General features: G+C 56.6%; 1 protein-coding gene across 10 annotated transcripts in view; it reads right to left on the reverse strand.

Annotated features, from left to right (window-relative positions):
- Positions 1-25,535, reverse strand: part of Prosap (SH3 and multiple ankyrin repeat domains prosap) — a 127,693-nt gene that overhangs the window by 27,024 nt on the left and 75,134 nt on the right. For 5 of the 10 annotated variants that reach the window (XM_076320552.1, XM_076320557.1, XM_076320555.1 and 2 more), the window contains exon 3: positions 12,431-12,865. In XM_076320552.1, coding sequence (XP_076176667.1) covers positions 12,431-12,817 — 387 coding nt within the window. In that variant the 5' untranslated portion in view covers positions 12,818-12,865. Of the gene's footprint in view, positions 1-10,086; positions 10,105-12,430; positions 12,866-19,974; positions 20,308-25,535 lie in introns of those variants that run through there. The other 5 variants (XM_076320554.1, XM_076320551.1, XM_076320553.1 and 2 more) reach the window with 2 other exon arrangements.

Below are 25,535 nucleotides of genomic sequence, written 5' to 3' on the forward strand. Positions count from 1 at the left end.
GCCGAGGTTAATTTCTCGCGTTAATTTCTATGTCCCCGATGGGGTAATAATGGATCCAGTCTATAAATAGAAGTCTCCGGGGGTCTCGCCGGGCGATCCTCGCGAGAACCGCTCACCGATACCGTGCCCTATCCGCCCGATCCTGCGAGGAAATTGAATTTCTCGCCGCCGAACCATTTTTCCCGAACGCGAATCGTCTGGCTCGATGCTCGATTCGCGGGCAAATTTAACCTCGTGAGCCGCGTTATCCTCGAGAACGGTGACTAATCTCCGTTAATTATCCTCCGAGTCGATTGCCGCGATTCGTCGCGTTACTTCGTTATCGCTGAACGCGCCGCTTCCTTCCCTATGGGCGACGTTCCATCGATCGTGCTTCTCGTCGAATCCTCGGATCCGAGTCGAAGCTGTCGGTATTCCGCGACGCAAATTCGGCTCCTTCGGAGAGGAGGGTGGAAATCCCCTCTCTCTCGAGAGAGAACCGTAAGAATCGATTCGTACTACCGAACAGAATCAATCGATATCCGGTAAAACTTGAGAACCGGGTTCTGCGTATTTTCGTAGATAAGATAAAGGCGTCGCGTTTCGAAGAGTGGAACGGTACGTTGCGCAGTGGAAATGTTCTTTCTGGTGGTTACGGGATCGGATCGAAGAACGATAACGATTACGCGTTAATCGGTATCCACGTGGCGTTCCCGTCTCACCGATAGGTCTGTTCACCGCTCGTCGTACGGATCGAACGCGGCTCTTAACTCGTAAACGCTCAATTTAAAGTCCGATTAAGGTAATATCGAATCTTGGCGGCGGGACGAGAGCCGACGCGCGTCCTCCTCGCGAATCGAGTTTCGTCGAGTAACTCGATTTTCTGGATCGGCGAATCGAGTGCGCCGACGCTCGTCGCGGCGGTAATTGCCAATCAATTTCGGGACCGATCGGGACCACCGCGCTATCCACCGTGGAACTTACTTTTGCCCCCGTAATTCCTCTGTTCGCGCGAGGCTCGTTTCGCGAACGGTCGTACGCCGCGATGAAACCCGTCCAAGGGTTCGGAAATAATATTCCGTCTCGACGAGCGATCCGATAACGCCCGAGGAACCGTCGAGCCTCGTTCGGCGATCGCGCGCCGCGACGAAATTACGGAAATGGAGCGTGCCCTTCTGGAACGAGCTCGATCGAGCCGCGTTAGTTACGTCGCTGTCTACGTTCGGTCGTTAATCGAGATGGAAATTACGCCGATGAACTGTAGCACGCGTCGAGGAAAGGCGGTTCCTTCCGCGTCTGCGAATTACCGGATATTGCCAGTCGATTCGACGCGTTTCGCCACCGGCCGGATCCCGCGAGGAAATCGTTCGTTGTTTCGGAGCGTTTTAAAATTGCTTCGCCTCGGCCACCGGCCCCGCGTATCCAATTTTCGCGCTTCCTCTTCCCGTCTCCACTCGTTACGAAGCAAACGGGTCGAACGAGACGAAGACGCGCGCGTGTCGCTAAACCGACGAGTACGCTTTCCGGAAAAAGTGCCACTCGAGCTTTTTTTCCGCTAGGCTGCCCCCACGAAAACCGTCTTCGACGTCTCTCTCCATCTTTCTCTCTCTCTCTCTCTACTCCGCGCTCGCAGTTTTCGCGTAACGACCAACGCCGACCCGCGCGAACGTTCTTATTTTCATTCGACGTCCCGGTGTCGATAAGAGTCGCGAGAAAAAAAATCTACGACCCGACGGATCCCATTTCCTCGACGCTTTAACGAACCCGACATCGAGAGACCCGTGACCCCGATGCGGAACGCGCTCCACGCTTCCATTTATTCCATTTCCGTGCGCGATTCTCGTTAGACCTCCTAATTAATAGTATCGATTATGCGTCGCGCGGACCATCTACTCCTCGTCCGTTCCGTTTCTATCCGCAACGGTTCGGTTCGCCGAGCGTAAAACCGGACGAACGGATTCTTCCTCGATCCCGGGAACGTATCTCCCTCGATCGATGCAAAAGCTTGAAAAAAAAAAAAACGAAAGTAAAAGAAAAAAAAAAAAAGGAAAGGAGCGACGCGGACGCGGAAGCAGAGAGATCAAAGAGCCGAGTAATTAATTTTTTACGAGCGAGGATTTCCCGGCTTTCCGTGTCCCGCGGGTAAGTTTTCCAGAGAACAGGGTCGTCGGTCGTTGGACGGAATTCATCGAACTCTTGGTCGCGGCGACGGGAAACGTTCCGAGCGTTTTTCGCGTCCGATGCCCCGAACACTGTTATCCAACTTCGAGTAATTAAAGAGCCGCGTTACGGTCCTCGTTATCTGCTCGCTTCTCCCTCCTCTTCTTCTTCCTCCTCTTCCTACTCCTCCTCCTCCTCGGGGTGCCTCGTTCCCGCGGTTTCGCGAGGAAGGGAATCGTCGAAGCTTTTCCGAGCGGTCGACGCCGGAGACGGTGTGTTCGCCAGGATTCGCTGGATACCGACGACCGCAAAAAACACTCTTGGAGCCGCTCCATCGTATACACTTATCGTATTAGAGTTGCCCCGGGAGAATGTTCGAGTGGCTACACGACTTCGCGATCGAACTTATCGGTAAGGTGCGCGACGAAAAAACCTTCGGGCGCTCGAGTGCCTTGGAAAGCTTTCCGCGTTCCTGGGAAACTTTTCGGACTTCTCATCGAAAGACAGAACTCGCGCTAGATCGCACTAGTCCTCGTTGATTTTTGCAGAGAAGCTTCCACCGTCTGGTTCCGCGATATTTGAAATTTCGTCGCACTTAAGAGACCGAATTAGTAAACGAGACTCCCGTCTCGGTTCGATTTCGACGATTCCCGTGATATCTCGACAAACCTTTGCCGACATTTCATCGGGCGTCCCGTAGTACTATGGAACGTACACAAACGGAAGTTCCGCGCGCGTACGGAATGGACGTCGGGGTGTGGCGCGCTTCGACTCGCGATCGTAGCTTCCCCCGTAGCCGGTGTACGCGTTTCTTGAATTCGTAGATCCACATCTTCCGGTGCTGTTCGTTCACGCGTTCGTCGGGCAACTCGGTGAGCTCGATTCGAAACCAACGGCCGTGGAAGAGACGCGATCGTCTCGGAGGATCGGCGTACATCGCGAAACGGCACGCTGGAAAGCGGCGGGGTTCACAGGAGGACGTTGTCTTTTAGGTTCGGGCGCGAAGGAGATCTCGAGATCTCGACGTCGTTTGTCTCGATGGAACGCCGTATATCAAATTCTGCTCGCAGATATTATCGATCGTTATCCTTTCTCGCGGTCGCGCGAGTTCTCTGCATCGTTGGCACGGAGAAAGAGAAACGCGCGGCGAAAGGACGAGGGGATAGGCTCGATGGGGTTAAAAACCGTGGAATTATTGTTACGGTCGCGAGTCCTGAACGGGATAGACTTTTACGGTCACCGTATCGCGTCGAGATAAACGTCGAGCATCGGCCAGTGGTTCTCGCCGTGTGTACACCGACCACGGGGACGAACGCCTCTCGAGCTTCGAATCCCGCGGAAAGTAATCGCGATACGGAATCGGCGAACCGCGACGCGTACGAGATTCGATTTATGAATTCGAATTCTTCGACGAAACGCGGCTACACAGAGAGAGAGAGAGATGAAGAGAGAGGAAGAGAGAAAGAGTCGTCAATTTGCATACGACGTACCGCCGCGACGGCGAGACGTCTCTGACAAATCTTTCGGCGGTTGTCGCGAGCGCGAAGGTCTCGTAAATTCGTTCGCGTCGCTGGGATTTTCAAGCGGAAAACGTTCACCTCGAGGATCTCGCGTCTCTTTTTCAGTCGTCGCGGAGCGCAGCGCCGAACGATTTTCTCGGTCCCTCGGCTCCGTAGCGACGCGTATGGGATTGTTAGAGGCGGAAGGGCAACACAGAGGAGAAGAAAAGAGAAGAGACGAGGAGGAGAGGAGAGGAGAGGAGAGGAGAGGCGAGACGGGACGAGGTGAGGCGAGGCGAGGCGAGCCGAGGCGAAGAGTGGGAGGGGTAGGGGTGGGGAAGGAGCGCGGGCGGAGAAAGAAGGTGGAGGCGGAGGAAGGGCAGAGGGGCTACGTACAAGGAATTCATGAATACGAGATTGCACTTGGAGAGCCCCGGGTAAAAGGCTGCTGCAGTTGCCGGCTACTGCTCCACGGCCGCGCCGAGACTAAAGTAAAGTGGACGAACTTGCGCGCGGTCCGAGCTGCTTCGGTTCGCGAAAAAACTATCCGAATCCGCTCGTATACCGCTGCTCCGCTCCGATCCGAAGAAAAGTACGCGCGACGATGCTCGAGGAAACGGTCGCGACTCGGCGCGGGTACGGTCGACGCCTTCGAGACCGATCGGCTCGCGTCTTCCGCGAGAAACGAACCGGGTTCTCGATATTCGACGAGCGATCGAACCCAGCATCGCGTCTCGACAGTGAACAGGTATACGTTGAACGTGTCCGAGGAGTTGATTTCGACGCCCGAGGGGCCATCGTGGGTTTCGGAGCGTACGCGCCAGGCTCGGAATACCGCCTGGAGGCGATGACGTATCTGGAGCAACAATAGCAAAGAAACAGGGAGGGTGGGAGGTAGGGAGGGATGGAATATTTCAGGTAACCTCCAGCGTAGATTTGCGCCGGCTTCGTGACCAGGATTTCCTTTCCTTCGGGCTTCCGTGTTGGCCGATGCAACTCCGATCGGCCGATCGGTTCTCGGAGCTTCTCGTCTCGGCTCCGTTCCTCTGTGTAATTTTTCCCGCGTACCGGTCCCGGGCGTAAAAAATGGTCGTCGGTTGTTCCCGCGAGGCGAGATCGCGTTCGAGTTCGGTCGCGTCGATGGTCGTTCGGGTGCAGGATCGAGCAACCGGCGTCTCTCCAGCTGCGAGGAGCAACTCGGAGGAGTTGTCTTCCACTTCTGAAAAGCTAGCCCATCGATCTCCATTCGATCTACTCCCTCGGACGAGGCGAGCGTCGACGAGCCTCGGTATAAATAGCCCGGCTCGATCGTACGCGATCAACAACTCGCGTGCATTTGTTCCGCGTCTACGGCGGGAGGATTTGTTGATCCTGACAGTGGAGTCACGAGGCGGTCGTTTGTCCCTCTCCTCTCTCCTCTCCGCGTTCGCTGCCTCCCTCTTTTCTCCGATCTCCGTGACCACGAGTCCCGGGGCCCTCTTTCGCTCCGAGACCACTGCCTCTCGTCTCGTGTCATCGTTTTCAACGCGCGCGTGTAAGTACACGCACGTGCGAGCCGCGTACCGATCGCGCTTCGAACTCGTTCGCGGAATCGTTCGATAAACCACTCCGAGCCCCGGACCGGCTGTATATTCATTGTTGCAAATCGATCGGGAAACGTTTCACGGCCCCGAACGCGCGCACGCCACCGACAGCTGGCGCGTTCGGCGCGCTCCTTCTCCTCCTCTTCTTCTTCTTCTTCTTCCTCCTCCTCTTCTTCTTCTTCTTCTTCTTCTTCTTGAATCGTTCTTCCGTTTCGTTTCGGCTCGTTCGATCGGTTACGCGAACAAACGTTCGAGAGGAGGTTTTCGCGCGACGAAGGTCCCTCGAGGAAGCGCGTTCGATCGTCGACGTCCTTCACGGCGCCGAGCCACTGCGACTGCAACGGGTGGAGTTTCCTCGAACTCGACGTCCCTCGAGAATCGTGCGATCGATGCGCGGACCTGTACGTACTCGTGAATATACGAGGGGAATCGAGCGACACGGATACGTCCGTCGTGACGACTGTATCCGTCATAAGCACTTAAGAGGTTAAGATCGAGGAACGTGGCCGCGATAGCCGGGTATCGGCTTTAAACAATTGCAAATTCGTTTCATCGGTCGCGCTACGAGTTCGCTTATCGGCCGGTATCGCGATCTCGGGGCTCGGTCACGTTTCTCGAACGTGCCCCTCATTCAATTACACGGGGCCGCGTACGAAAACTTACGATACGTCCGATCGCATCTCGGCCGACAGGAAGCAAAGGTATCGCGGCGCGCCACGATTTTTCTCCGATCGAGGGATCGCCCGATCGAGAGATTCACCGTGCCCTCCCGCAGCGTCGACCGAGCTTCTTTATTTCCTCACCGATCGTTCCCGGTGCCTCTACGTTCCGTTCACCGATGTTTCGCCGATTTCCTCGACCGCTCGACTTCCTACCGCGGCAACCACCGCCTCGTTCAAACGTACCCTGTTCGCTCGGAACGTTTCAAGGAGGGACGGTAGCGAATTTCTTCCCAGATTCGACCCTTTCGTATCTCGGCCCGGGACCCAGCCACGCGCGAACCGTACGACGAGGACAGCGAACGAGACGCGGACGAGCTTCCAAGCGACGCGCGCACCGGCTCCTCGACGCCGATACCGGCCAGCTTTGTATTTTCCATTGTATCGATTTCGCGAGAGCTTTATCGACGAATCGGCGAGATCGTCCCGATGAAAATGAGACGGAACACGATCGTGCTCGAATTATTTTCTCTCGCGCGTTGTGTTTCGAAAACTTTTAATCGCGAACGATTGAAAATCGTACGAACGTGGTCGCGTTTGCACTCGTTTTTCACGGGACAACCTCAACGGTCCGTTGCCAAGACGAAACGAGTAACTTGTCGCGTTCGTTATCTTTTTATCAGAGTTCGATCCCGATAAGAGGAGAAGTTTCGTGTCGTGAATGATCGTCAACCGCCGAACGAGTACGTATCGTTGCTCGAATCTACCTACGGACGATTAGTTCCCCGTGTTCAAGTATTCACGATCGAATAAAATCAACGAGACGGGGATTTGTGCATCTCGACCGGCTTCCGGTGCTTTTCCCGTGACTTTTTCCTCGCTTACCGAATTATGATTCACGGTCCGTTCGATGGAACTCGAAGGTGTAAACTATCGGTTCGAAAAGTCGCGATCCCGCGAAATCCTCTCACTTTCGAGGGCACCGCGTTGTTTAAAGTGGCACTTTCGCGAGCACTTTCAACGAGCGCGTTCGACGAACGGGCAGAGCCTCGGAGCCAGCGCGGGATGAAGACGATCCTATCGGAAGTGAAGGATGATCCTGGTTCACGATCGCGGATCACAATGATCTTCCGCCCACGAGGATCTATTCGTGGCCCCGAGAGAATCGCGGATCCCGCGGTGTTGCGATGAATTTATCCGAGCTGAGATCCCCGCGCCGGATACCTGCGGTACACACGTCGGTGCACCGGTACACCCGTAATGTGCGGTCGTCGGTTCCGGTACGGCCGTTATCTGGATAGTCGGTCGCACGATCGTGCGGCGTACGACGGAACGATAAGGGCGTCCGCGACATCGATGGTTTGCCAATAACGCCTCGATATCGACGTTACGATTACTCCTTGTTGCCGCTAATTTACTCGCTACCGGTCTATTCGACCGAAACGTTCCACGGCGAGACGGCCCGCTTCCCGAAGTCTCGGAACAACCGTCGAGATCGAGTTTCCAAAAGGTCACCCTAGCGTGGGATTTAAAAAAAAAAATACTTTTTTTTCGTCTCTTGTGTCGATGGAACGAATTTACCAAACGGAGAACAAAATATTACGGTTCGTCTCGTTCTTCCCCCGCATCGAGATCGCTCCGCGCGTTTTTCGAACGCCGACCGAGTATTCGTTTTCAAGAAATTGGACGAGATTTCCATACGGACAGCGGGCGCAGCAATGTACCACGTACCGACTGAAAGTAGATATTTCGTGCGTGAAACTAACGCGTTGCTCCGGCAAAGCCAGCAACCGACCCGGTTGCGCGCCAGCGAGAGAAATCAATCGTTCGACACTGGGTCGGGTAGCGCGTTCATTAGCGGGGACAGCGTTCCATTAAACGTTTCGATCGTTGGTACATTCGAGTCGCTGATAAAATTCAAACCGAGCCGCCTTTACGGGCGGGTATTGATTTGTGTTCTTTTTTCTTTTTCTTTTTTTCCACGTGCATGTGTTTCCGTGGACAAGGCCGAGCGACTCGTTTCCCGATGGTATCTGGCTATCGCGGCATAGGAAGCTTTTCAGGCCGGCCGCGTACAGAGATTATCGCGGAGCGGTTTCTTATCTGCACGTGGATCACGGAAATATCGCCTCGGCGACCCGTTTTCCGTACGAATCGAAACTTCGATCGGACTGCGCGCCGAAACTCGGTCGTAGGCTCATTGTTCGTTTCCCTTTTGAAACGCGAGTGCGACCGAACGAGCCGTTATCTCGCCTCGAACGAGATCTTTCGTCGTTGTTCGCTCCGTAATTCCAGGTATCGTTGATCGATCGATTGGAGCCGCGTCGATCGTAACCGTCTCGTCGTTTCGCGGGATTTGCTTCGTCCGTCGCGACGGCGGGCCTCTCGATCGAGAGTCCGTATCGCGACGGTGTTCGATGACTTTTGATATTTAATCCGCGAAGACAAGCGCCGCGCCACGTCGCGCCGCGCCGCGCGGCCGCCCAGTCGGCCGGCGCTTTCCCTCGCAAGAAATCGAAGAGCGCAACGGTGGGCCCGTATACTCGAGTTGCGTAATCTCGCGTAACGCCTGACTCGGGCTCCGCTCGATCGAGCCGAAACCGTTGCGCGTGTGTCGGCGCCGAGTCGCTTCGACGCTCGACGACGGCGTTGGAAAATCGAAAAACGATCCCGGCCGTGCTCGCCGGCACGCGATCCAACGAGTGGTACGGTCGGGCCGTTTTCTCGAGCCGCCCAGCCTGAAAACGAAAGTCACTCGCGCGCGTCCGGCGAACAAGCGCCGCGTGGCCTCGATCGAAGAGACGACTCCTCGGGTCCGTCGTCTGTCGCGGGACTGACACGATTTACAGAGAAGTCCTCGTAAATTGGTTCTACCCAGAACCCGGGATTAACGATTCTTCCCCGGAACGGATTAGCTCGACGCGGCCGCGTTCGAAGAGTTACGACCGCTCCGCGTCTACCATTACGAGCGCAAAGTAAACTTTGAGCTTTTTCCAACGACTTTTTACGCTTCCCTCGACGCTCGATGTTTCCGTCAAAACGTACGCGCCCTCTCGGGTCTTTTTCTTTTTTCGTTTTTCTTCTTCCCCCCGCGCGCGATTTACTTTATCAACGAACCGAGAATCTTCCGCGAAAGCCTCTCTTCGTCGGTTCGAAGAGCACGGGCATCGAGCAATTAAGCGTCGTTCCGTTCGCGTTATCGCGCAGCAAAGTTCGAACCGGAGAAAAACCGGCATTCCTCGTGCACCGCGGTGGCAGAAACGCACGAGAAGTGGTTCGCTTCTCGTCGAAAGGAAGCTGCGCGGTCGCGCGACCTTGAAAACGTATCGGCGTCACCCTTGAACGCGAACCACGGGGTCAGCAAAAGTACAGTCGTACGCTTAACCGATACATGCACTTATCTTCTATGGTACTTGAACGCTGAAAGGCAGGAGCAGCTATAAGTACATGCAAACCGAGCTCGAAATAACTCTAGCTCGTGGTCTACGGTCGCGTCGCAAGGTCGGAATCATCGATTCGAGAAGATCCCCCGGCTAATTAAAGCGTTCCCGTCCTCGTTCAACGCGAATCGATCGCTCGTTCGCTGGCTCGCTCGCGCAGCTCGCGCAGCTCGCGTCCCTTTTCGCCGAGGAAATTCCAACGCGACCGCGCGATCCGTTATCTCGCCGGGGATCGTTTCCGAGCGATTAAGCGAAAACCGATGCAAGAGGCAGCGCGTGTACCGCGACGCCGCGCGAACCGGAAGTCCTCGAACCGGTACGGCGAACGCACCGCGAACTCGCGGCGTTCGACGCTGACGACGAGAGAGACAGAGAGAGAGAGAGAGAGAGAGAGAAAAAAAAAAGAAAAAAAAATAGAGAAAAATAGAAGGAGGGGTGAAAATCGATCCGGAGCGGCTCGTTCCCCTTCTACGAACCGATACCCCGGTTTTACCCTCCGCCCTTAACTTTTTCTCGCGCATCGGGGTCTTCTCGGTTATACCTCGGTGTCGCGCGACGAACGCGCGACTTTGATCAGCGAACGAACGCGACCGCGGAAAGAATACACCGTTTCGCGCAAAGGGCACGCGAACTCTCGCGTAACTGAAATTCAACGAAAGAAGAAACGCTCGTGAAATCGGCGCAAAGAGTGAGGGGTTGGGGTTTCGGGGGGCGGGGCGGTTGCATAGGGGGTGGATGCATGCTATTAGTAATAGTGAAGACGTACCCTGTACCAAGTGGCCACCTGCGAGGCGCTCGAAAGGGGTGGAGAAGCGGTGGTATATCCGCGACGCAACACACACCGGAGGTGGAGGGCGAAGGTCGGGCCCGAGGGCGCGATTTTCGTATAGTTTTTTTTTTTTTTTTTTTTGGTTTTTTTTCCGATATTGTCGATCAGATTCGCGCGTGCGTGTCACGCAGTACGGGGGTGCGTTCGAAGAGGCGGGCCCCAACAAGACGATAGCACAGGTGAAGTGGTGGTTGGTGGTGGTGGTTCGGTGGTGGTGGTGGTGGCGGGTGTAGTGTATTCGCACGCCCCGTGCAAGTGAGGCAAAAGCAAAAACAACAACAACAACAACAACACCACAGGTCAGAAAAATATACACGATTAAAATCGTTGGACACTAGCGTGTCGTTTGTGCGTAAGTACTAATTAACAGTATCTAATTTTACGTGGGTATACATACATACGTAGACGCGCGGCGTGTGCTCCTCGCTCGTTGTACGTGTATATGTATACGATGTGCGTCGGTACGGTTTTTACGCAGACGAGGAAGGTGTGCGCGTGTATAGTGTCTGTGGGTGTGCGATCTTGCCGCGAGTGATCCCTCGGAACTCGTTCGATGACCTTGGGAGGCGCGCAACAGTCGAAGAGGACACGAGTTTTCCGTCCTCTCGAGAGCTTTTCCTCACCTTCGACGCGCGGTGATCACGCGTTCGAAGATTTCGGGTACCGCGAGGAGCGAGAAACGCTCCGACTCGTATCGGGGATTGTCCGTTCCGATACGACGACGAACGACCGCGCGCTCAGCGGTCGATTAATAGGGTAGCCAATTATCAATAAAGGCGAAAGTCCGCGCGGAATGCAGGTGAACGTATCCGTGGCAGCGGTAAGTCGGTTACGGCTGCGAATATCCGGGCGGTTTGCGCGCGGTTCGCGGCAGGCAGCGTGCGCACGAGACCGAGGCACGTTCGACCAGGCCTTTATCGTTCGTCATCGAACTCGTTCCGAGAACAGGATCTGCTACGGGGACTGTTCCGAAGCGGAAGACTCGAACGGAAGGTGTCGGGGGGAAAAACGACGGAGTTTGCTCCTCGAGCGAACGGAATCGCTCGAGACGTTTGCAAAGGTTCCGCGAAGCCGTACTCTCTTCGCTTCTAGAAAAAGACAGAGACAGATACAGATACAGAGAGAGAGAGAGAGAGAGAGAGAGAGTCGTCGCTTCGTTACGCGCCGATTCGCCAATTTTGCAACGTTACGTACATCGACGAGTCAATTCTTGCGCGTCCTTTGGTATTCTACGGCGCGCGTGCAAACGCTCGAGAGCCGAATTGCGATATCCGCGACCGGGACGAAAAAAAAAAAAAAAAGAAAAAGAACGAACGACGAATGAAAACGTCTTTTGACGCGAGCAGAGGAGCACGACTTTGGTTAGAGACGGGTGAGTGGGTGGGGTATGGTGGTGCGGGGTCTTTGGTGCCGCGTCGCCTTTGTCCCGGAAGGTGCACTCACGCGGGACAGAAGAACGACGCGACGCTACGCGGGAAAATTCCTCGCGCGGCGCGGAAAGAGGAAGAATCGCGCGGACGTGGAGGCGGGGGAACAAGAGTGGTGGAGCGTGACGATCCGATAGAAGCCGCACGCATATCGGTATCCTCCGGTTTGGTATACCGTTCGGGACAATAACTCGCGCGTGTATGCGTGTCTGTTCTTGTCGGTGGCTGGTGCGACTAATATGTAAGTGCGTCTAGGCGCGATCTCGGGACACACTGGAGCCGGACGGAACGTGGTCGCGAAACAACGCAGAACCATCGGATCCGCGCGTTCGTTTCTCGTACGAGCGAACCCGGGCCCGCGCGGCTCGTTACTCCTACCGGTTAAATCTCTCGATAAATAAACCGAGACGCTCGGACCGCGCACGGTAGCGTTTCTACCGAGCGATCTCTTAATCCTGCGCGCTTCGTGACTTTCCGCGAGCTCCAGGTACGACTGCCCGGACGGAAAAAGAGAAAGAAGAGTCGGGAAGCAGTGCCCGATCCGGCCTTGCCTCGAGAACCCTTTGGTGCGCGCCGGTCGAGAAGGAGTTCTCTGCAATTTCGCGAAATCAGCATACAAAGTGGCAGGCTGCCGCGACGCGCGTTCCGTGTACTTTTGCAAAGGGCCCCGATCGAGTCCCCGGTTCTTCGTCGAGCTCTCGAAGAACCGAGGTCTCGCGACACGGTTTTCGTCGCGCGGATGCACCGACTGGTTCCCGACTCCTCTTTCGCCTTGTTCGTCCATCGCGAGCCACGTTTCGGTAATGGATTCTCGAGCCAGGTGTCTCGTACCGCGAGAATGGAACGGTGCTTACCTTGGGCAAGGATGCGAGGCATTGCTGCTTCACGTCCCAGACGAGCTGGTCCTTCGGGAACTGAAGGCACTTGCTGACGTAAAGCTCCGGGACGTGCACCCTGGCGAGAAGGACTCCCTCCTCGACCGGTCCAGCCTCCGCGACTGCAGCCGCATCTTGATTCTGTTGACCTTGAGCTTGACCTTGAGTCTGCCCGCTCTGCGGACTCCCGACCTGGCTCGGAGTCTGTCCCGTACCGGCGGGCGACGAATTTTGCTGCTGCTGCTGCTGCTGTTGCTGCTGTTGCTGTTGCTGCTGCTGGTGAGACTGCGGTTGCTGCTGCTGCTGCTGTTGTTGCTGCTGCTGCTGCTGCTGCTGCTGTTGCTGTTGCTTCGGTCCCGCCTCCATTGCGAGGACCTCGCGCTGCTCGAGGATTCCACCTTCACAGGCTCACATCTGAAACGGAAAACGAGAAGATGCTTTGACGAGCTCCCTCTTTCTCGGTTCTTTTTTTTCTTTTCTTTTCTTTTCTTTTCGGCGCGCGTTAATCGCCTCGATCGCGTCCACCGAATGGAAACGATATCCGGAGAAGGATCTCGGGTACACGGGGGAGAAGCCGAGCTCGACGGAGATGAAGAAATTAAAACGGTCGGGACGATTCGGTGTTAATAACTCCGAGGAGTAACGGTAAAGAAAGGACGAGATTACCGCAATGGAAATAAAGAAACGGCGCCGAGACGCCGCGCCGCGGTGATTTTTAAGGCTCGTAAAAGCCTTTTACGCTCCGTGGGCTGTACCGCGTTGCTTCCCGATCCGTTTCCTTCGCTCGAGATCGCACCGAGCCGCGTATTCCCATCGCGCGAAGAATAAACCGTAATTTTCGGGTAAATATTTTTCGCGCGAGGCTCCATCGTTCCGCGCGTATTTGCCGAGACTCGAAACTGGAAACTCGGTCCCATCGGGAGGCGTGCCGACGAGCTCCTTCGAAAGTTGGAGTGAACGGGGCCGATTCGTCGAAAAATACGCGTCGCGATCGCGTCCAGTACGCGGCTCGAATCGTTCACGCGGTGTACGCTGCGCGTTTTCCCGCGTACCTGCGAGGTTCTCGCTGGTCGAGGCGATAACGCGTCTCGTCGTTTTACAATTCGACCTCCGACCTCCGGGGGTTAACTATCGGTCGGCGATAACTTACGGCCCTAACGAGCGCCGCGCGCGGCTCGCCACGGTCGCTTTCGCTCGAAACTCTCGCAACGGATATAAACGTCGCGGTTCTCTCGCGTCCCCCGATCGATCCTCGGGGCTAACGAACGACGCGTCGTCGATCGCGACGATTTTCATCGCGATCTCCCGCGAACGATACCGAGGAACGTCTCGTTTCTACGCGACCGAGAGTAATTACCATCCGACGCGACGCGGAGTTGTTCGAAACTCGACGACGCGAACGTTCGAGGAGTTTGTTCTTCCTTACGGGCGAGATCGCTGTCGTCTTAACGAGAGTGCCGAGCGAGACTCGCGAGACTCGAAGACCGGCAAAGTTTCGAGACCCGTCGCGTTTCTCCGCGCATTGTCTAGACGGCGAGTTTCGCTCCGCGGCGAACGCACTCGGAAGCTGCCGCGGGAAACAATATCGTTGCGAACCGTAAACCGGCTATTAGCTACCCAATGTACCGCGAGCACACGCCGCGAAAACCGACCTTCCTTCCTAATTACCCCTACGTCGAACCGAAACGTCCACGGACACGGACCGAGCACAATGGATCCCTCGACGAGACGCCTGCAGCCGCGACAGCTGCCTCGCCGCCAAACGAATACAAAGCGGGAAACCTACCGCCAGACTCGAGAATCGTTCGCGCGAGTTCCTCGAGACGTTCGACTACCCGAGCTACGGAAAACTCGTGTACGCCCCGCGTACGCTTCGGTCTGCCGAGAGTAGCTTCGCGCGCGAGATACGTCAGGTGGCACGGGGAGAAGTTTGATGGTAAACCGCAGACGCCATTAAATGTAACCGTCTTCCCGGCGGGCTCGGCTGCGTTAAAACTTTAAATAACCTACTGACCGCACCGTGTATAGATACGCGTCTTCGAGGACAATAGACCCAAAGAGGCTCCGGCCGAGCCGGAGTGGAAGCGCGGCAAGGTCGCTACCTTCGCGCCCGAGCTGAAAAACACTCGGTTCTTAGGCGTTAATATTCCGCCGACGAAAACGGTTTTCCTTTTTCCAGCGACGTCCCCCCTTCCACTCGCGAAGAAAGGAGCTGAACGAACGGACCCTAGCTACCGACCGAATACCAAAAAGAATGGAAACCCGAAGGAGGAGCCATCTCGTTCCTCGCGAGCGTCACGCGATCGCTCGCGTTAATAATTTCGTTGGCACCGTTCGTGCTCGCCGCGACCGTGATCGTCGTCGTCGTCGGACGAGCACATCGCGGCACTTGGACATCGACGACGGACGACGGACCCGCGTGAAAATTAAAACAACGTTGACGGACACTCGACACGGGACACGGTGCTCCCTCGATCCCTTTCGATCCGTAGTTTCGACTCCTCGACTCCTAAATACTCCGCGCGGAGTTCGAGCTGCACCTCCGTACCCGTGTACAAAAAGCAACCGCGATAAACGAAGATAAACGAAGTTAAACACCGCGTCGAGGCACGGTAGACGCTTGGACGGGATCCAGGAACGCTCTCGGTCGCTAATCGGCGGTGGTTCTCTTCTGGCCCACCTACGACCGTGGATACCCGGATAACGATCGGTGTCGGTCGATCCCGGTTAAGAACGAGAACAAGAACGAACGACGAACGACTACTCGGTTTCCGCGGAGCGATTCATTCCCCGTGGCATTTTAGCGCGGGGCCCGTGAGCCAATTCCAACGATACCGATACGCTACCGCTTTTTCTAGCCGGCTAATCGATTATCGGCCCTCGAACGCGCGCTATCTTTCCCCGAGAGCAACGACGAACAAAAGGAACCCACCGCAAGAAAGATAATAAGAGGGAAGACGGAGGGAGACGATGATGAACTGGAGGAACGATCGTACGGATGGACGGACAGCGAACGCATCAATGACAAGCCGTAAATCATAGTTTTACGACCCGTCTTTATGTGGCCCTTATTCGTGGCACTCAACGGTGGAGCGCCTTGGCGATTTTTCTGTCTGGCCACCCTGTGTGTAGCGCACTCAGGGCCGTAACCGGTAACGTCCCGGAGACGCGCCATTTCCGCCGTGCGACGCGGTACGCGATTCGATAGACACGATTCGAGTTTTCGCGAACGCGAGAACGTTCGAGACGAATATTTTTTTCCTCCGTAGTTTCGATAAATTCACCAACGAGTCTTCGAACGAGCACGGCGAGCGCTCGCGTAGGAGCGAGGGACGAGACATCGCGAGCGTTCGCAACGCGACGCTCGATCCGCCCCTGGACGCACGTAAGTGCATACAGCAGGTACCCGCTGCGTGGGCGTCGCTTTACGGGTTTGCTTTTAAGTGGCCGTACCTTAATTCGAGAGTCACCTAACAGTGTCGTGCTTAACGGTGATTCGAGCGTAATTAAAAAAATCCAAGGCTGCCCGTGGAACTATGCCCGACGACGAAGGGGAGGAACGCCGAAGGACGACGAGGGTTAAGGTACGACCGTGACATTCTCGATTCTGCAGCCGTGGATGCACGTTGCAACTATGCTGCGCTCCTCCGTGCTAACCCCCTAACGTTGCACAAAGGAGGGAACTCTCGCGTCGCCCAACCAGACGCGTGTCCCGTGTCCCGAGCGATTTCGACGCGACTTTCGAAAGAGGTTTTTTAGAGCGTACGAGTTTACGGACACGAGAACGTTTCGAGCGATCGAGGAATTCGCGAGCCGCTGAACAGTTTTCCCGGAGGAGTCGCCGAGTCGTCCGGGACCGGTTCTTCGACGAGGGAGGCGAAACGCGGTTCTAAATATTCGAGTCTCGGATATCCGGCAAAGACGAGGGTAGGGTAGCCGTGAGACGCGTCTGGAAAAAATCTCCTTCGACTCGTCTCTCGATGTTTCGACGAAGCGCTCGCACCTCCTCCTCGCGACGCAAAGCTCTCTTCGGAGGGAAGTCGTCCCGAGACCGTACAAAATATGCGGATCACGGAAAAGCGGGGAACGACCGAAAAGACACCCTTCGCGAGTCATTCACGGCACGAGAAACATCGGGACGAGTCAACGGTGCTATCTCCTCGCGAAGTCAATCCCGTCGAAGCCCGATGCCCGGTCACGTATGCACCGACCGCGGAATAAACGAATTTCTCGGCACCGCGCGTCCCGTCGGATCACCAACCGGATAAACGATTCGACGTTGGAATCCCAAATTTCCCGCTCGGAAGACGAACGTCCACCCTCGGTGCTGAAACGGCAAAACTTTCCGAGTACGTTCCTCGCATTCGTCAACTGCGCGTCTCCTCGCTGAACCGTCACCGAACTCTCCCGAAGCAACCACGAACGCGAGGGATCGTCGAGCGGATCCTCGGTGAAAAGAAACGCGGTTTCCTCGACACGGCGAGTATTTCCCGAAATTTGCGTTTCGAGGGCTTCGATGAGAACGATAAAGACTCGTCGAGAGCGTTCGAACTTTCTCGACGGTAGCGGCGTACCGTGTTGCAACGCGACCTTGGTCTTCGAGATCTTGGAACGACGGGACGTTGGCTACGAGCAACTCGGAACGATCGATGGTACCTCACCTAACCGTTCACGCGTCGATCGATGTTTCGAATCGCGCGAAATCGTCGCGGGTAACTCCGAGACGACACCGCAGAGGTACCGAGACCGCGTTCGAGAAGAGATCGTAGAATCGATCGGAAATACGCGAGAGGCGCGAGTCGTTCGTCCTCGACGCTCCGTCGACGTACGCGCGCACACTGAAACGCGTAAACGGGTATATGGAAAACACTCGGTACTCGAGGTGACGTCCAGCGCACGGTAACGGGTGACATATGTTGCGCGCGCGTAACATTCCCGGCTAGACTGCAATCATCGCCGAGTGTAAAACATTAGCTCGAAGCGGTGAGCAACGCCGCGGCATTGTTCCGCGCGTTTTGTCGTTCGGCGTTGTTGCGTCGATGACGCCAGATGTAAATCCATCTCTATAATTACGAAAACAATGGTCGCTCGATAACGAAACGAGCGTTCGACGCGGCGCGAATCGCGAAAGGGACGCGTTCGCGTACACCGACGCACGTAACGAGGAAGAACGGCTCCCGGAATCGACGCATTGGCTTTCCGAGTAACGGGAATTTTTCATCGAACCTCGACGTTTCCTCGAAGATACACCAGGAACTGTATTCGGTTAATAGAAGTGCGCAACAAGTTTCGAAAACGCTTTCGTAGCAAGCGAGATCGGTGCTACTCGTTTCGTTCGCGGAGCGTGCGTATTTCTAAACGTTCGTTTCTCGCGAGACGAGTCGGTTCTCGATCGATCGTCGTTTGGTCCGCGCGTGGTCTATCATCGACGAAGAACACAGATTCACGTGAAAATTACTCGCGAAGCTGGATCGCGAGCGAGCAACCGATTACCGGTTCGTTCCCGCGTTCGTCGCGCTCGATCGGGCTCGGTTATCGCGAACGATTTCGTCGATGAAAACGAAACGCTTCCGGCTAGGAACGGAGTCGCCAAGGGCCTGGGAGGGACGCGAGATACGGAAGGTACATAAAGAGGAAGTTTCCCCTCGCGAGGACCGGAGTCTGGTCACGACGAGGCGCGTAACGCACGTGTAACGATCTACCGACGTCGCGCGAGGGGTGGCACGAGAGAAGAATGTCGGAGCAAAAAACGAAGCTCGTCGTCGTCGTCGTCGTCGACGGTTATGGAAGGGAGGAGAAAGAATAACGCTCGTCCACCCTCCTCCTACTCTTCTTTCTCCTCTTTCTCCTCCTTCTCTTCTCGTCCCCGGCTACCGTCTTCCGCGCCGGCCCGCCGATAACTCCCCGTTAAGGGTGCAGCCCTTCGTAGAATTCGCTGTTTCGCCCGAGGCGCGCAGATGCACGCGCGCCCCTTGAAAACTTTTTTTTTTTTCCTCCTCGCGATTCACGGACGAACCGTCCCGAGCGAAAACACCGATGCCGTTTGCCCGTGGAAAACGAACCTCCAAGATTTTCGATAAAAGGCGATCCCGCGGAGGGGTAAATCGAGCGCGCTTCGAGAACCGAGTCGCTCGCGATGAAAGTTTCATTTTTTTCTTTTCTTTTTTCTTTTTTTTTTCAAATCGAACCCCGAGGAAGAGAACACATCGCTCCTCTTTCGTTTCATTGTTTTTTAAGCGCCGTTCCCGGGATCGCGACGAGGCTTTGTTCCCTTTGTTTCATCGGTATCTGTTTCTCGGCGGATAAAAAACTTCCAGGAGCGCGCGATACCGTCGAAATAATCGTAATACCGTTCGAGCGAGACCTTGGAGTTGTTTTTCCTTTTTTTTTTCTTTTTTTCCTCGTTTCGTTCGATCCTCCGCGAATCGGATCGTTCGTAATCGCGTTCCGCGTTCGCTCGCTCGCGAGGAGGGTGCGAACGTTCGTTGAAACGAACGAAAGCGGGCGATCTCGAAATCAAAGGGAAAGTAAAGCTCGAACGCGGTGCGACGACAAAGCCGACAGTCTGCTTTTGCCGATCGGTTTCGAATCGAACGCCGCGCGACCGCGGAACGACTTATATCGAGGGTAAGCGCGACGAGGGGCACGGAGAACGGCGGTAAATAATCGAATCGGCCCGTTGGACGCTCGAAAGGTTAGAGGGGTGGCAAGGTCGAACGTCGAAGGTCGGGGTAGAAACGAGGGGCGAGAAGATCAAACGTCGTCCATTCGCGAAATTTATAAATAGACTCTCCGATGCTCGTTTCGGTGCTTCGTCCGCGATGAATCCGTAACGCGCGACCGACATTCGTTTACCCTTTTGCAAGGTACGAGTGACGTACCAACCGAACGACGACGCGAGCTGCGTTAAACGGAGAAACGTACCGGGCCTTGTTCGCTATCCGGACGCGTTAGGGGCCCGTCAGGAGCCAGATCGCGCGAAGGTATTCGCGAAAGAAACCAACCTTGAGCGCGTTCGATCACAATCGAGGCATCGCGCGCGGTAACGCAACCTTCGGTCCCCGTTCGTCGATCGTTTCCGCGGTTTTCACTGTTTTCCGCTTTCGCGAACGCGCACGTGTCGCTTGAACAATACGCGGGCCGATCCGTCGGTTTCCTCGACGATCGGGCAAGGACACGAGCGGCCGCGACACCGTGGAAACGAGTCCGCGTTAAGAACGCGTTCCCCGAAGAAACGCAATCAGGGACGAGGGAGTCGAGGCTCGCGAGTGTCGGAGGTTGGACCCACGGCGGCGAGGGTGCACCCTCCGTTCGAAACGAGCCGCGAGACCGCGCGAATAAAAGGCAGCGGGTCGAGAGAGAGGCTGGAGAGCAAAGGGAGACCAAGATACCACGGGAGGGAGGGAGGGAGGGAGGGTAGGTAGGTAGCGAGCAGGGTGGCGAAAGACGAGAGGCGAGCGGCACTCGATCGCGCAGCGTTGGAAAAGCACGTGCCGCAACGAATGCCGGTTGCCGACACTTACCCCACGTTCAACGACCCCTGGGCTGCGTGTCGGAGAGAGCGCGAGACCACGAGAGGGAGAGCAACCGAGAGACGAGAGGGACGGAGAGATCGCCAACCACCGACGATCAACCCCTATCGCACCACCGTCTCACCACCACCAACGGCCATTGCCGAAAACAAGCCCGGGAAGTACGCCTCGCAACCCCATTCTCGCCGCTCGCTGCCCGCTCGTGTCCGTCGAGCGGAACGCGCGTCGCCGGTTTTCGGGGCTCCGGCAGCAAGATGCACTTAGCAAGATGGCGACCGCTCGGTCCTCTCCTCCCGAGAGGATCCCGTGGGAGGGAGGACGAGTAGGAGGAGGACGAGGAGGTGGAGGAGTAGGAGTAGGAGGTGACGATCGAAGGGCAGGGTACGCGGTGGCGGTGTCGGCGGCGGCGACGGCGACGGCGGCGAGGCCGGCGGTTGGTGTCCGCGCGACTGCTGGTTCGCGACCAGACGAGGAGTTTCGCTGGCGAAAAGCGCATCGGCGACGCGACAGGGAGTACCGGCGGCTCCGAAGCGAGACCCAGCCGGCGTGGAGTGCATCGCGCGACTGTCGGGACGCGGGCGGGGACCGCGGGGACCGCGGGGACCGCGGGGGTGGGATGCTGCGCGGTGTCTTCCGACGCGAGCCAGGTGGCGCCAGCGCAGCCAGCGCAGCCAGCGCAGTCAGCGCAGCCGGCGCGGCCGGCCGGCCGGCCGGTCTTCGGAACGCTTCGGGGGTAGTTCGGAGCGAGCCTGGTGGTGGATGTTCGTCGCTTGGCAACCACGAGAGATCGACCGAGTGTGCCAACTCCGCCCCTTCCGCGTCCCGTCTTCGCTCTCTCTCTCCCTCTCTCGCTCTCTTTTCCAAGGTAGGCTGGGACGCCACCCTCGCGCGCCTTTCCTAGCGATGGGAACGATGCACTCGCGCGAAACATCCTCGATGCTTTACCGCCGAAACGACCCAAGTCCAACGACCAACGAGTTTCGATTCTCCCACACCGGAAGACCAACGGAGGAGAATACCGCGAACATCGAACGCGGAATCCAACGATACGAGGGTACGATGGCGACGATTACTCGAAACTCGGTCAACGAGTACGTTTGGCAAAGCGCTCGCGACACTTTCGCGGTTTTCGCTCCTCGACGGTATCGAATCGACGCGCCGCTCGAGCACGCATCGAGCAGTTCCCCTAACCCCGACGATGGACCGCGGGCCAAAAGGTGCCGCAAAGTGGATTCGGAGTCTTTGCCGCGCCTTCTTTCACGATCGTTCTTTACGGTTCAGCTCTCGTCTCGCGCGACCCAAACACGCGCGCGTATCGCCGAGTGGCTGGTAACTTTCGATCGATTCCCCGCTCCGCAAATATTTGCGTTCGGCGAACGATCGTTGCTCGACGCACCGTTGTTCTCGCGGGAAACAGGTAGCTTCGAGCCGATCGCAAATTCGTAATCGCTTCGATCGGTCCGTGGTCGACGCGTCTCGGTGTTTTTGCAACGGTACCTACGTCGAAAAACGATCGAGGGGTGCAGCCAACGATAGACGAGACCGGAAGATTCACGAGTGGGAGAAGAACGGGCCCGTCGGTCAACGAACGATCACGGTCGATTCGGAAAGACCGAACCATCGGTGTCTCTACCGGGGGAAACGGTTTTTCTCGCCTTCCCTACGAGGAGAGAGATCCATTCGTCGAGTTTCCGCGCGGATCGTACCGTTCGATCGCGATTTTTTGCCCCTTCGACCTCGAGACGCGGAGCGATACGATCGATTCTTCGGGACGCGGCCGGTGAACGGAAAACTCGCCGACGAGGATCGTCTTCGTTTCGATTTCTCGAGAGGCAAGAGAGCATCCTTCGCGTTCCTCCGCGTTCAAAACGGAATACGTTTCTCTTGGCTTCCGATCGCTCCCGTTTCGAACGATTCGTCCCGAACGGATCGCGCGAACTTTCGATCGCGTCCCACCTGACCTCCGCGTTGATTAAAAGCCGGCCGACCTAATTAGCTTCTTGGCAGAGACGCCCGCTCGCGGTTAAGGGAGCACAATGGACCGTCGTTTTCACCGATCGACCCTAGGACCGTGACGAGTAGGATCGGCGTACAGAGTCGATTCGCGATCTCTCGTTGGATTTTCCACGTAGCGTTCGACGCGGCGTTCGCGTTTCCATCCTCGCTTCCCGACCTTCGAGGCCTCGAATCGTCGTCGGAACGGCCGCCTCTCGATTGTGATCGCGAAAGGCGATTTCATCTTTTCCCGGGAATCGATGCTCGCCTTCTACGGTCGGGGGATCGATCGGGATCGCGCGTTGCCTTAAAAGTTATTACCGCGCCACCGTTCGCTCGCCGCGTCGCGGAGACTAATGAGCCGGCCGCTCGAGGACGAAAAAGTTTCGACGAGGCTGCCGGCTAGATCGCTGGATTCCTTTTTGCAAAACGCGAACGGTGGGGAGGAGCAGCCGGACGCATTGTCGCGCGGAGAATCCGTCCCCGTGCTCGAGTTAGGACCGATCTCCTCGCGGATACCGCGAAAGTGGACAGCTTTCGACCTCGGGCGAAGCTACGAGACGCGTCCCGAGCGAGCGCGACGCCTCGTAATTCAAGACTGGAACGGAATATTCAGCGCGCGGTTTACTCCTTCTCGACGGATAAAACGCATAAATATGCAAATACCTCGGCTCGCGTGCCATTTACCGGAGCCGCCGGAGTGGATTTCATTTAGCCCTCGCCCGGTTCAGCGAGCGGGAAATAATCGCGTCCCTACGGCCGCTGGTGGCATCGCGCCGTCGCCTCGCGTCCCTTTCTTCTACACGGCCCGTCAAACTTTCTCGTCTCCGTACACGGGACGCTATTACAAATTCATCGGTACGCCAAGCCTCGCGGTCGCGTCGATCGCCCGAACGAGTTCTCCACCAGAGATCCCCGACCAGATCGAAACTCGGCTCGTTTTTTCGCCAAGACGTTCCTCTTCCCGATCCGTGCTTTCGAAATTTCCGTGTTCTCCGGAAGATCGTGCTCGACGGTTTCCAATGTTTTCGCATCGAGACGAAGAGCACCCGTAACGTTGTCTCGAGAAAGCTTCATCCCGACGCGAGACGTCGCGAGAACGAGAGACGTCCAATCGGAAGGCGCTTCCCTCCTCGGGGCGATATCCCTCGAGAACGCGATGCAATATCGTTGTACGAGGATCACGGTGCGGTCGACTTCCGTGAAGCGATCCGCGACGAAAGAACAACGTCGACGACGCGTACAATGATACCGTGTTCGTGAAATTGAACAACGCGAGAAATTAACCGAGGCTCCACCCCGAAAGAAAACGAATTCTTTCACCGCGCGCGATCCAAGGTTCGTCGATCCCGTCGCGACTCGTCGCGCGAGAATTTCGGGGAACGCGTCGCTTCCTTCGCTGTGAAACGCGACACAGGGGAACGAGCACGGCCTCGTTACTCGACGGAAGACCTCGTTGGAAGGACGATACTCGTGCCCTTCGAGTAACGTTGCGTCGTGCGAGTCGGTAGGGGTGTCGCGCCCTCGTGGAGGATCGCGAGTGCCACGGGGAGTGAGAACCGGCGAAGCTCCTCTGGCGCGCGTCGCGCGAGTCCTTTCCTCGAGGAGCGGAGGGCTCGGATTCTTTGGCTTTGGGGAGGATCGACCCTCGAACAACGAAAGGAATTACAAACACCGTAGCTACGGCAATGGGGGAAACACCGCGACGATTCCCCGCAATTGGCGCCGCGCTTGCGCGTACGTCGAACCGAAACGTTGTTTCGTCAACGGGCTACCACGTTCGACGACGCGACCCTTTATCGATACACGAGAATAGAGACTCGACACGGCGCGGTATTTTTTCATCGAATTTAATCTCGAAATCGCGTTCCCTCCGGTTCCTGGGTCGTTGTTATCCGAGAGCGTCTTGTAATCGAGATCGAATTACCAGTCGAGCGGTCACCGAAGACGAAGACGTTCGTTCCCGAGAGAGTGTCTTCGGAGACAGCTCCGACGGGATCGATCCTAGAGACGCGAGATACGCTCCCGATGGACCGGGTATCCTCGAGAAGACGCGAATACGTTCCCTTTCGGGGAATTGGCGCGATACCGGGGAAAAAACAAACCGTCCTCCACCGTGTGGAATCGTCTCGTATCTCGAAACGGGACGAGAGAAAAATGTTCCGTGGATCGGTTCCGCGAGCGCGGATGCTTCGAAGGGTGGAGGAAAATCGTCGTCGATTCTTTGAAATCTGAAGCGAGTGGGGGAAGAAAGTGTTACGTCGTGGTGGGTTTTCCCGCGATCGACGGTCCCCGTTGTCGGTTCCATTCGCGACGAAGCATACGCTCGAGCAACGGGGAACGAAACGGATCGGGAGGGTCCGGGTCGGTCGGGTCTGGCGGTTTGGTCGTTAATATCGGGTAAATGCGTTCGCTCTCGGTTTCGTAATAACGCGAACGCGCCGCGGGGAAAGGAGGGAACGGAGCTTTCATCGATCCCGATACACGCCGCTGGAAACTCGTAAACAAGCGGGAAGCTCGCATCGAGACGGGGGCGAGGCGTTGCGCTCGCGGTTGCCTCTCCGCTTCGATCGGATTTACCGTACGATTCCCTCGGGAGAACCGAGCACGCCGAGAGACGGGAGACTACTACGTTTGCATCGAGACGTACAGCCCACGAGAAACGCTCCGACGAGCTTTCGCGAACACGGACCTCTTGTCGGCCCTCGCGCTTACCTTTTCGATCGTTCTCGCAACTCGTCACGGTCATCGTCGTCGTCGTCGTCGTCCTCGTCGTACGCGGACCAATTTCGAGATCGAGCGACGCGGCTCGAGCGGGATAAACGACCCCGCGTTTCGTAATAAAGATACGGTAATCGAAACCTTGGGCCTTCGCGAACGCTCGCTCTGTTACTCGCGGTCGAGGCTACCGCCGAGGTCCCTCGTAACTTTTCACCGTTTGGAAAAAGTTTTACGATTCGGTTTCTTTTATCTCGGATCGTTTCGCGGGTTTCGAATCTCGAGCTCGGTCCGCCGACGAATTTCGACGATACCGAAACGCGGCTCTCGCCGACTCCGGACCGCGTTTTCTCTCGGCGAAGCGAAACTGGTCGGGCGAAAAAAAAAGTAGGCGCAAGGTCCTTTTCAGATTAGATCGTGTCCAATTCAGTTCACTTACCACGGGTCTGACCTCCATTTCGGAACGGTGCGACGCGGTGCGACGCGGCGCGACGAGGCGAGGCGAGGCGAGGCGAGGCGTACGGACGGCCTCCTGCTGTCAATTCGCGCAGGATGTGACACTCGCTGGTGGGTGCGTTCCCCCTTTCGGTCGGGGCCGTTAAACGGGAACCATTTAGCATCGAGGGCATCGCGAACTCCCTTCCTTTCCGTTTTTTTTTCAACCACCTACGCTTCGTATCCGACCGCCGATATTATATATTTAGAAGCGGCTCGCGAGCGAATTTCTCCCGCGGCGTCGTTTCCCGTCCGCTCCCGGTCCCGTTGGAACGCGACGACGTCGACGACGACGATCGTCGGGTATCGATCGTCGTATCGCGGAGCGTCCCGCGCCGCTGACT

The sequence above is a fragment of the Ptiloglossa arizonensis genome, chromosome 9, assembly GCF_051014685.1.
Source record: "Ptiloglossa arizonensis isolate GNS036 chromosome 9, iyPtiAriz1_principal, whole genome shotgun sequence".
Lineage (NCBI taxonomy): Eukaryota > Metazoa > Arthropoda > Insecta > Hymenoptera > Colletidae > Ptiloglossa > Ptiloglossa arizonensis.